At 40.0% G+C, this 12,369-nt stretch overlaps 1 protein-coding gene and 1 long non-coding RNA gene across 15 annotated transcripts in view; one reads left to right on the forward strand and one right to left on the reverse strand.

Moving 5' to 3' along the window:
- The window catches only part of Dtna (dystrobrevin, alpha), a 262,268-nt gene extending 250,296 nt beyond the window's left edge, over positions 1 to 11,972 (forward strand). For 8 of the 12 annotated variants that reach the window (XM_013508483.1, XM_005372773.2, XM_005372775.2 and 5 more), the window contains 3 exons: positions 2,714 to 2,846; positions 5,147 to 5,195; positions 8,361 to 8,627. In XM_013508483.1, coding sequence (XP_013363937.1) covers positions 2,714 to 2,846; positions 5,147 to 5,164 — 151 coding nt within the window. In that variant the 3' untranslated portion in view covers positions 5,165 to 5,195; positions 8,361 to 8,627. Of the gene's footprint in view, positions 1 to 2,713; positions 2,847 to 5,146; positions 5,196 to 8,360; positions 8,628 to 10,850 lie in introns of those variants that run through there. The other 4 variants (XM_005372772.2, XM_013508451.1, XM_013508554.1 and 1 more) reach the window with 1 other exon arrangement.
- LOC102026490 overlaps positions 5,202 to 12,369 on the reverse strand; it is a 77,286-nt gene continuing 70,118 nt past the window's right edge. For all 3 annotated transcript variants that reach the window (XR_259060.2, XR_001232378.1, XR_001232383.1), the window contains 2 exons: positions 7,001 to 7,143; positions 5,202 to 5,590 (listed from right to left, as the gene is read on the reverse strand). This is a non-coding gene — a long non-coding RNA (uncharacterized LOC102026490). The remainder of the gene's footprint in view (positions 5,591 to 7,000; positions 7,144 to 12,369) is intronic.

Raw genomic sequence — 12,369 nt, forward strand, 5'->3', positions numbered from 1 at the left:
AACCAATTTGTGCTTATTGCAATGATGCATCTCAATTTATGATGTTACATCCTGATAAACCCTTCACATTGAAAATATCACAAGCTGAAAATGCATTTAATACAACTGTGGAACATCCTAGCTGAGCAACACAGCACACTGCAGAGCATCAGTCATTTGCACTCCTGACCTATGGGACTGACTGGGAGCTGAAGCTTGCTGCTGCTGCTGCTGGTGGTGGTGGTGGTGCCACCCAGCATTAAGAGGCAACATCTACTGCAGATCACTAACTAGCCTGCTGAATGTCCCAAATTCAAAATTCAAAGTATGATTGCTACTGAGAGCACATTGCATTTGCATCATTGTAAAGTTGTCAATCAAACCCTTGTAAGTCAGGAATCATTTGTAATATTTTTAAAAATTGTTTTTACCTTTCTAGGACTCACAAGCAAATTCAGGAAATAAGTCATTCTGTCTTCTGAACTTACTATATTTGCACTCATCCCATTGGACACGCATTTGTTCACAATGGGTGTAAACAACAAACATTTGGATCGGAATAAGTAAATATGTAAACTCTCAGGATAAAGTCATGCCTGGCCCTCCTCAGAAGAATTATTTTGCAAAGATTTTTGTGCTGGCAGGTTTCTGTCGCTTGATTAAAGCCAACAGAAACAGTGACATTCCTATCAGATTTATCTGTGACCCTTAAAGTATTTAACAGAGGGAATAGAGCCTGAAACGCAAAGGCAAAGCTAGGAGCGAGCTTCAGAGCCCAGCTTGGGGAGGAATAAAGAAGGGAAGGAAGTGAACTCTTTGGAGCATGCGTTTCATGGAGTTATGAGAATCACGGCTAACAGCTGACCCAAAGGCTGGAAAAGGGAAATGGAAAACACTAAAAGATGACAGGGTGATACTTAATGTGAAAAGTACTTCAGACTAGTCTACAAAAATAAATTGGCTATTTTAAAGACCTGGTGAAGAAACTGACCAGAGGCCATTCTGAGTTTTGGCTGTCAATCCAAGTAGCAAGTAAAAGACCAGCAATAATAGAGAGTTATAAAGAGACCTAGTTTGAAAACCAGATGGGAAGCAGCAGCATGTACAATCAGAACAAAACAGTCAAGATGTAATTCTAAATGGCAGCGTGCAGCTGCTTCTAATTTTAGTTTGCTTTCTTCTCCTTCCCTCTACATTTTAGAATTGTTTCATTTGTTTGTTATTCTAAATCGACAATTGTCATCTGTTTTGTCTGGTAAATACATATCTCTTTGACTTTATACGGTTAAGCATTCACATAGTATCTATCTAAAATCTCTTCGTCTCAACCCTAAAATTTAAAATTTATTAAAGACCACTGCCACCACCAGTCTGCTGTGTCTGGTTTACCCCAGAGGAAGACCAGTTGCCGCCAAGTGTTTGGGAAGTTGGGAAAGGGAGGTTGACAGAGGCCTCACAGAGCCACTTGGTCAGCCCTCAAACCTCCAAAAACAATGAGAACATGTCATACAGATATAAATAAGCATGAACAATGCGTTTAAGTTCCATCCCAGGGACAATCTCTTGAAACAAAAGGAATATTTTGATATTTGTACTGTCAAACATGCAGATACTTCATTTTACCTGAGAATATTCTAGACCTATGATTTAGGTGCTGAATTTTTGTTCAGCCCCATGAAGCACCTTACACATTCTAGGCTAAAGAGGTGGAACTAGAGTCTCAAATTAGTGAGGTCATTCTTAACTATTTTATAATGAAATTAGGCCATATAAATGGACTTTTCAAGCTCAGAAATAATATAAAATTTTAAAGGCAAGAGCTATGGAATAGAGGATGAGCCTTCTCGGGACTGACTTGCTGATCATCCAAGACTTAATTCTACTATAAAAACAAATCCGGCATGTAAAACACAAAGAGAGTTAAATTAAACTGGGTGTGTGGCCCACTCATGTAATCCTAGCATTCTGGGAGACTGAGACAGGAGGATCATAAACTGCAGCCCAGCCTAATTGGGCAACTTACAGACTTAGCAAGACCCACTTCAAAATATAGATGATAGATAGATAGATAGATAGATAATTGATAGATAGATAGATAGATAGATAAAGATGATAAATTTTAGAGTTGGGAATGTAGTTCAGTGTATAGGTACCCGTACCCTGGATTCATTCCCCAGTACTGTACAGGGAGGAAGAAACACATTATGAACAAAGATCCTTACGCATTATTTCACTAGAGGGCTCACTCTCCTTATAGACACTGTTCTTCAATTCTATTTTTGTTTTTGGGGGGTTTTTTTGGTACCAGGAATCAAACTCAGGACCTTGAGCTTTCCAGGCAGGCATTGTGCCACTAAGCTATATCCCTGGCCCTCAATTCTATTTGTTTAAAAAGCCCCTTTATTGGAAAAACTTCATACTCCTTCAAAAGACAAGTTTGTCTTTTCTAAGAATTAGAATATGTAAAGGACCTCACCCATTCCTGTAAACCCTAGAGAAACATAGATGAACAGACTGCCATAGAAAATTTGTGTATGAAAGATTTTAATGATCTATTTCTCCAACACTCCCATATTTTAACAAGTTTTCCTTTAGGTTAAAAAAAGGCGGAAAAGTGAATTGAAGGACTTTTGAAAATAAATGTGCTAACCAAACTACAGCTGTCACATGAATCCCACTCATACTTCTCTTAAAAGATTTGCTCCAAAAATGCCATCCTGAACTTTATTCCCAGAGTTACTGAAGACGGGGAGCCCTACGTCCAGCCAGAAGAGGAAAACTATGAGAATGACTCAGTGCGGCAGCTGGAGAATGAGCTAAAGATGGAGGAATACCTGAAACAGAAGCTGCAGGATGAAGCCTACCAGGTACCAAGCCAGGTGTCCCCCCTACCTCCATCTGTAGCCCACCCCAGGGAAGGTCAGCCTTTCACATCATTCCTTCCTTCTACCCTGCTTTCCAGAGCATCTTGAGGGCCCTCCTTAACCCCTGTATTCCAGTAAAAACCCATGTATTCAGTAGGAGGATGGAACCCAGAGTCTTTGCACAGGGCTACGTCACCAGCCCTTTTTTAATTTTTTTATTTTGAGACGAGGTTTCACTAAGTCACTAAATTGCCCAGGCTGGCTTGAATCTGTGATCCTCCTGCCTCACTCTTCCAGAGTGCTGGGATTACAGGCATGAGCCACCGTGTCCAGCTTTACACTCTTCCTATAGCTGCTATTCACTGTGTATTTTCATTAATTCTGGTCTGGAAAGTGAAAGGAGGCTCGAGACATTTGTGGGAACATAGTAAGGAACAATTGAAACTTCTCTAAGATTATTAAGATACTGTGCTTCCATAAATTGAAAAAGAAGGCTCGGTGTGGTGGTACACACCTACAATTCCAGCTATTTGGCAGGCTGAGCAGGAGGACTGCAAGTCTGAAGCCAGCCTGGGCAACTTAGGCAGATCCTGTCTCAAAAATAAAAAGGAGCTGGAGATGTAGCTCAGTGCTAAGGCACTTGCTAACATGGCTAAGACCTTGAATTCAGACTTCAGTACTGGAAAAAAGAAAAAGAAAAAAGGAGAAGGAAGAGAGTAGGAGGAGGAAAAGAAGGAGGAGGAGGAAAAGGAAGAAGAAATGATAGTTACAAGGAACAGAGTGCAAGGAAATTGAATCAACATAACTACCTCCTCCCTCTTGCATTTGTGGTCCACAACGTTTCCCACCGGCCATCTCATGCCAAATGTAAATGGAAGGGTGACAAGATTCATTGAGAAATACCAGAGGACCTCTAGGCCCAGGTTCAACAGGGGGAAGATAACACAATCTTGAGATAATCTGGAGTGTTAACCCATCTGAGAATTCATAAACATAGTACATGCAACCAAGAATAAATGCGATTAGTCACTTATCTCGAAGGCAGTGCAGTTTCCCCAGGTATTGTTCCCTGGCTTTGTTTATCTCCCTGTGTGCATCCTTTCTCTTCAGCCCACAGGTGTTGTTGAAGATGTGTTGTTGGCTTAGGAAGGTTTGCCCGGTAAAGACCTGCTGGTCCCTGCCTTACTGCATATTGTTTCCCTGTCAGACTTTCTGTCTAAGGGCCCTACAAGCTTTCTCCACATTCTTAAGACACTAGTGGTACTTTCTCACTCTGTTAGTCAAGGACAGAGAAACTGAGGGAAAAATATCTCCTAGTTCTCATATATTTATACAGTAAGCCTTGAAATACATTCCCAAGAAGAATGTAGCAAGAGAGAAACTGAAGCCCGTCAACTTCACCCCACAATACAAAGCAAAATTCTTGCTTCTTTGGAATGTTCCACTGGCCCTTCAATTTAACAGCCACATTTCAGAAGAAACCAAAATATTGTTCTAATTATACAAAAAAGAAGAGTGATGATATATGTGGAGCCATGTGCCTATGCTACAAAAACATAGTTACCCGGCTGCAAATACGTGGAGTACACTCTTGCTTTGTGACTTCTATGGCTCCTCCACAAGAAGGAATTAGCCTGGAATGAAGCTGGTAGGACCTCGCTGGGAACTCTGAGGGACACCATGCCTCTGAGTTCCTTTCGTGGCAAAGAGGGAGAGAGGTGAGGCTACATAATCAATGCTCTAGTCCATGTTGTTAGAGAGAGGTGTTATGCCTCCCTCTTTGAGCTCTGGTCAGTTTCTGGATTTTGTTAACAAAAGTAATTGAAATTCTAGTTCTTTTAAAGAAAGGCAACCTTTTATCATTCTATATCAAATGTTAGATTTTTATTTATTTTAATAAATTAGAAATTGAGCCTTACCTGAGTAAAATGAAGAGAAATCGTATCAATGTCTTAAAATTCAACTGGAGTTTTGGCCATCTCTGGTAAGTCTTAAGCTCCTTGTCTCTGTCCTTACCTTTCCACACCTGGTGACTTCAAGGGAAAGGGCAGGAAAGGGGCTGGGAAAATGTAGCAAGCCCTTGCTTATGTCCCCACTTGAAACATCGTATGCTCTGGAGAACGCTGAAGTGGTTTTCCTTGAATGCTCTGTGAGCAGAGTGATTGGATGGCTCTGAGTGCTACTTTCATTCATTGGACTCTCTTTGTCTTTGTGCATGGCTTCCAGCCAAATAATTCACCAGCTTGACTGCATCACTGACTTGACATGTCACCTTTCTGCTTTGTATCCTTTGTCACCCACAGGTCAGCTTGCAAGGTTGAATGCAATATCCTTTTATCACTCTCCTCTCAAGTAAGTACCCTCTTGTTTAGGAGGAAACATGGACACTGTACACTGAATTCTGATAACTTGTAGCCGAAATTCACAATCACTCTGTCATAGACGTTCCTTTCTATGTGATAGAATATCCTCCTTCCAAAGAATCATCTCAGTTTATAGAGTATTTCATTAGACTCCAGTGGAAATTTCCCAAACTCTTTTGGGAGTTGACTTTTTTACTCTGTTGATTAGGAAAATTGAAGTACCAGAGAAGCTCCAGGGGCTTCCTTGGCCAGGAAGCTAAGGTAGCGCCATCACCAATGCACCGTGGCATCAGAGTATCTGCCCTCTATTACATGAGAAGGAAAAGATCGACTTGCTCAGTATCTCCAGATAGGTCAGCTCCTTAGTCATGCTGAACTCGGGGTCTAAAAGACCAAAAGTATGTACTTTAATAAGTGAAAGCAAATTCAAGTATCATTAAAGAAATAAAAGAATCAAAACACTGGTAAAATTTTGCAGCCTTGTATTTTTGAGACAACTAATTCAAATATATTATGGAATTCAGAAGGATATAAAATAATTTAAAATAATGTTTACGTGTTATGTGACCCTACCCCAAGGATCTACATGAATATGTGTAAATCCTCAGTAGTTTTTAATGCAGAAAAATTGTAGTTCACTGGCAGGCTACTTGAATGTAGTGGTCTAAACTTGGATTCTATTAGAGCCAATTACAAATATGGCAGCATATTTCATCAAATTCTAGCAGCATAAATACGGGCTAATTATTAGACCTATATTAGCCTCAGTTTCCTCTATGTGACATATGTCACAGCATCTACCTTGCAGAGGAGCTTCACACCCTGGAACATAGTTTTTAAAGAGCTTGACACAATGGTAGGCACACTATAATTTATTATGAGTGTACAAAATATTCCTGTCACTGAGCTCCATGCCTTAGATGCAATTTAATATCTTGAGCTGCTCTCAAGCACTATATAGCAGCAGTATAAGCGTATGGGCACCACCGAGACTCAGAACTAGCTGGCTCTCTCCACTTTTATAAACAAGGCCCAGACTCAGCCACATGGCAATGACTTGAGAGACTTTGGGCTACACTGTCCCATAAATCTAGATGGTTTCTCTGGTTTGAGCTAATGGCGACTTAGATGTGTCCCATTATAGTTCAAAGCTAATCACTTCCCACAGTAATCCAGTTGCAGTGGTCCAAGGACTTGTGTCTATTTTAGGTATACAGTCCGTTCCAACCATGGAATTCCATAATGCAACTGATAGTAAACTTTACCAACTATGATTGCTAGTTTAAAAAGATTATATATATATTTCTTCTATACTCTCTCAACTAGCAAAGAGCAGAAGCTAGACTGAACACTATTGACCTCCTGTCTCAGTCTTTAAATCAAGATTAAGCAAAGCAAATTCTCACATAATTGCTATGATGACATACACTTTACGAGCTGTGAAGAAAGTTCTTACTGACCACACTCTACTCTTCCTTCCTTAAATTTCAGAATGTAATACCACATCCTCCTGGATTCATTATGACTACAGTGAAAAAATTCCCAGGGGCATTCTCTGAAAATATTCACTGTACTCGTAACAAACCCAATCTCAGAGGAACAAACCTTTTCCATTAATAATAGTTCCTTTCCCTTAGCTTCAGCAATTTGGTCATTTTTGTTTTGTATATGTTTAAACATTACCGATTAATTCTTAGGAAAATATTTCTTTTCAAAAAGAACAGCTTTGATACAACCCTACATAAAAATTGGCATTGGATTCTTCTTGTGCCTAAATATGAAAATTTTCAGTACCTGCAAGTTCTTCGGCCATTCATTAATCTTTTGTTGCAGATTTGGCAGTGAAGAATTAAATAGTTGTGACATCAGTCATTTATTCCATTAGGTACTCCGCGTAGTTTACATTCCATGCGACTTTAAACAGAACCAACCTGTTGCTGAATCAGTTATTTACGCATAAGTCATTTAAAAATCTAATAGAATACTATAAAGGCTAGTGGCTTTTCATCCTTGTAGCTAGTTCTATGCTACCATAATTTTTCTTAGGGGCTGGGGATTTAGCTCAGCGGCAAAAAAGCGCCTGCCTGGCAAGCGCAAGGTCGTGAGTTCGGTTCCCGGTACCGGAGAAAAACCAAAACCAAAAAAAAACCAAAAAAAACAAAAACAATTTTTCTTAATGTAGCCAAGGAATGCAATTGAAATTTTAAAAGCTTATATTATTTAAATATTTTTTTGAACTCTATGACTGTATACAAGACCAAAAATTATCCCAGCATATATGTATCTCTTGTCCATGGATCCTGAGCTGAGTTCATCAGCTTGATGCCAGTCAGCCACCTACCAAGGCAGAGCCCTACCTACGTGGGTATGGAGCAGAGGATGAGACATAGAAGATTCATTCTTTGATTAAATAGGACTTTAGACCTATTTTAAAATATACACTTCATTGGGGCAAGGGATATAGCTCAGTGGCACAGGCACCTGCCTGGCAAGTGCAAGGTCTTGAGTCGGATTCCCAGTACCCAAAGGAAAAGGATACACTCTTATCAACATACTAAGCAAGTAAATAGAGTACTTGGGTTGTTGCTTTTAAACTAGTCACTTTTGAAGAAATAATATACACAATGGTTAGTACTCAGCTTAGTGTTCTCCAAGGCACCATTTTTGTCCCCTCGAGTCTTGGGTTTGTTACTTTTTCATCCTCTGGCCACATAGTATATCACTGTCCTTGGCCACTAGAGGACTAACTCCAGAAACTAGGAGACTTAACCATAGAAAGTGGATTTTTTAAAAATCCAGAGGGCATTGTGATGGTCAGTATATCTACCTTTTTCTCACAAAGGACAGTACACATATTTCTGCTTGTGTTACTTAAACTTTCCAGAGAGCTCAGATACCCATTAGGAAAGAGATTCAACAAGGAGGACTTCCTGTCCTCTCTTCCAGAAAGTGTGACAGTGCACAGTGTCTTAGGACATTTGTCCCTGATTGCCTGATTGGCATAGGAAGGAAGTACAGTGAGTGGATATGCGCGCGTGCGTGTGTGCGTGTGTCTGTGTGTGTGTGTTGGGGAAAGGGGGATCCTAAGATTCATAACTCTAATTTAGAAACAGTTTTCATCTTTTAAAAAAAATTACACATTCCTTATTCCCAGGCAAGCTATAGTCAGACAGATGATGAAAGTAACATGAAACATGATGATGATGGAGAGCGATGTACCCACACTGAGGAGGAAGACAGCAGCTGGCAGCAGCCTCGTCGAAGAGAGGAGCCACCACACCCAGCACCTCCTGACAAACCCCACTCTAAAAATGTGTTCTGATGCCTATAGTGCAGCTAATTTTTTGTTCTAAGATTTGTAGTTCATAGGTGTGTGTTCTAGAAGGGGAAAAAAACAACTTCTGTTCTAACCTAATTTATCAGCTACATCTCTGTAACATGGCTCATCCCGGAGAATCCATGCTGCTGTTACACACGATGGCAGTATTAACAAGCATTTTAAACTTTTGCACATGATGTTGAACCTGTTCAGTTTACAATGACAATATTAATACTGTTTAGAGCTAGAAGTTTGATTTCTGGATTCTTTGAGATTTTAGCAAAACAGTTTATTATACACTGTACATTTTTTTCCACTGTAATTGGAAAAAAACAACCACTTGCAATTGTTCACTAAGCCTGAAGGACTTGGTTCCTGAGTGTTCAAACTCAGAGCCCAGAAGCCCAAAAGGGCCTTTGGTCTGCAGCTGACCCCAAGTCTCAGAGAGCAGTGACTTGAACCAAACACCAGGAATAATCCATTGTTTGGAGCTTCTTTCCAACTTGAGGTTGTTTTCTTTCAAGATATTCTAACAAGTCAGCCATAGAATTTAGTGTAAATATTTTTTCCAAATAGATATCATATTCAAAAAAAGACAACATTCAAATTATATAGAATCTAGTTTTTAAAATCAGCACAGATCTTCTTAAAAACTGTGAACTATGTTTTGAAATACTCGTTACTAAAGCTGTTTATAAACCACAGGTGCCATAAGATCCCCAAACGGACTAAAGTTATCTATGCTTTTCCATGGTCTTGTTCCTCTTGTTTGAGCTTCAGGAAGCATGTCTTTAACAGCACCACGCAGTTCCCCTATCAGGTTGTTTGGAGGCCTTCAGCTTTAAATGTACAGGCTTAAAGTGCGCTTGCAAACGTTCACTCTCCTTTTATTTCTGAATGTTTATTGCCTTAGCTGGCCACCTGGTGTCCTGCATGCGGTGTTCTATGGTCCTGTGAGACAAGCTCTTCTGTGTTGAGTTGGGATTTTGCACTCAGTGAGAAGCTGAAATGCAAAAGAACTGTCAAAGACAAGAGGATAAAAGACTTTGTTTGTGGCCCTTTATGAGGGCCCCTGCTCTAAAGATCTCCCTTAGGGATTCTGAGGAAAATGGAAAAGTAATTTTCTATTTGTTTCAAGATCTGAATGGGGTAGACCCCCACAATATATTGGACATATATACTTAAATTAGCAGCTTCTCTGGAATTCCTGGTTTTCCTTTAAAAGAAAAAAAGAGAGCATCATGATAGAACAGCGGTTCTCAAAATGTAACCACCATACCAGCAGCATCAGCAGCATCTGAGGATAACATAAAAATGCAAAGTCCTCAGTGCCAGCCCAGACCCGCTGAGTCAGAAACTCTGGGGATTGGGCCTAAGAGTCTGTGTTTTATTCTGCCACCCAAGTGATTCTGATGCATGCTAAAGGTTGAAAACCACCGCTTTAGAACAAATTGTAGCAAATAATGTCTGAAAAGACTTTATTCAGAACAAGTAAGAAAGATTCTGAGTCAACCTCAATTCAGTTTTGCTTCAGGGTCTGGCAAAAACCTCTCACCCCACATACCTGGTCTGCATTGGAGGGTACCTGGCTGAGAACATGTATTCTGATAACTTCAGGCTCCTTTTCAGAGGCCTCTCAAATGTTCACACCTCTGCATTTGGTCAGAAACCATCTCCTTGGTTGCCTTTTGGAACAAAATCACTTGCCTAGGGGATCATAAAGTGCTTGACTGGGATCAGTAAGAACCCCATCCCATCCCTGGATGTACTTATTCCTGCTCCCCTCCAGAGAACCCACCTAACAGATGTCCCTGAGCCCAGGCTAACACCAAAGTGGCACAACTACAAGGTTCTCAGATTTCTTTGCACAGATGGATTGTATCATGGGTTTTGTTGGTATGTCTTAATGTTCATCTCTCTTCCACTGCCCATCCTCTGTGAAACCATACCTCTCTAGATGGAGCAGGTGGCCACTGGTGCCTCATACTCAGTACTGAAAACCACTACATCCCAGCTACCTACATTGCTGGCAGCTCAAATATCAGAGCCAGGTGGTTCTTGAACTCAAAACTCAGACCCTGCAAGTGGCACTCAGCCACTGACTGGACTGAGCTGACATGTGTTGTCTCTTTGTGTTTCTACATCTCAATGTTTGTCTAAGGTTGGAACTGTTCTGCTGAAGACCTTCTCCTTGTCATAGTTTCCATTGCCAACCAACTCCATCACATGGGTGTTGATACCATCGTACAAAGCCATTGCAAGGACTCTGGAAATTACCACCAGTGACCAATTTCTGACTAACCAGCCACCTTTTCTTTCTCTTAGCTCCACGTCAGCCCTGAGACCAGACTCAAGCACCCCTGTCCTGTAACCGAGACAAAATGGCGTGTGTTGTTTTGGGTTTTTGTGGTTTTTGGTGGGTTTCTCTCATTGGCTCTCCAAATTTACTTGTGGAGCCTGTTCTAAGTATAAACCCAGCAGGTTTCATCTGTTCTGTCCATTAGCTACAACTATGTCTTAAGGGGGTTGTTCCTTTCTTGTTCCACGGTGAATTGCACATCCGTCGCCATCAGAGCTGATGGCCTATTAATGAGCACTGGTCTAACACAGCCAACCTCCCCACAGCACCATGTTAATGGAGGAGGGCAGGAGGGAGAAATCTACTGTATAGGATTCAGGAATCCGTTGTGGTTGGTCAGGATGGAAGTCGGGGTAAGTTTGGTTGGTCAGAGGGAGATGTGCTGGAGATTGTGAAAATGGATTCTCGGATGATCTACTATAAGGCAGGGAAGGTTCATTTGTAAGTAGTAATGTGAACTGAATTGCATTAAGAGTGTGGCCTTGTTGTGATATACTACGTATTTTCTTATATGCATGAGCCAAACTGTTGCATCATAATTTAGCACTGATGTCTGCTTTTATTTTGATCATCTTCATCCTCCCTTATTAGTTCTTGGCTGTTAACGGTAGATAGATCTTGTAAATACGGCAACCTTTGGTTGCTGCATTCACCTTACCCGATTCCACATAAAGAGCCACAAACAAGAACTCCACTGTGTCCTCAGAAGAAAGGGCATTTTTACTTTTGAACCAAAAATAGAAAAAAAATCAGAAATGTCACATCTTGAGGCTAATTATCTGTAAAACATTTTTAATTATGACTACTATAATTTGACACCATTTGAAATAACCAATCCAGAGACACTAAAGATTTCACAATATTCATTGGTGTTGTAACAAAACTACTATTGTATGGATTTTTTTGTATTGCTGTTAAGTATTGTTTTGTGTGTATGTGTGTGTGTGTGTGTGTATGTGTGTATGTGTGTATGTGTGTTGGAACCTCCTGGGGACATGTTATATTTTGAAGTGATTAAACTATTTAATTGTGTGTCTATATTTTGGAATGGAATTATTTCTTCATTAAAAATGTTTTTTAAAACACTATCATGTATGTTTTGTTCTTTGGTTTCAATGAGGAACACAGATCAACACAGAATAAGTTTGTCTAAAGAAAGATGGGTCACTGTTTGCTGTATGGAGCAGGAACCACTGATGGAATCTTGAGCAACTGAGACAAAATAGTCCACCTTCTCCTGTAAATATTTGTATGGAGATATTTTATATATATATGTTTATACATATACATAGAAAGACAAAGAGTCTGCCAAAAACAATGTATATATACTTCAGCAGTTCACTGTACTAATAAATGGCTAGAAGTTAATGGCCACTACTTTGAGCACCTCCAAGGTAACTTGTATTAATCTCATGATGTCTTCATAAGTTTAATATGAAAATATTAAATAGGTTTAATAGTAAAATATTTATACAAGTTTTTGAT

This window comes from Chinchilla lanigera, unplaced genomic scaffold (genome assembly GCF_000276665.1).
Source record: "Chinchilla lanigera isolate Chin_1 unplaced genomic scaffold, ChiLan1.0 scaffold00001, whole genome shotgun sequence".
NCBI lineage: Eukaryota > Metazoa > Chordata > Mammalia > Rodentia > Chinchillidae > Chinchilla > Chinchilla lanigera.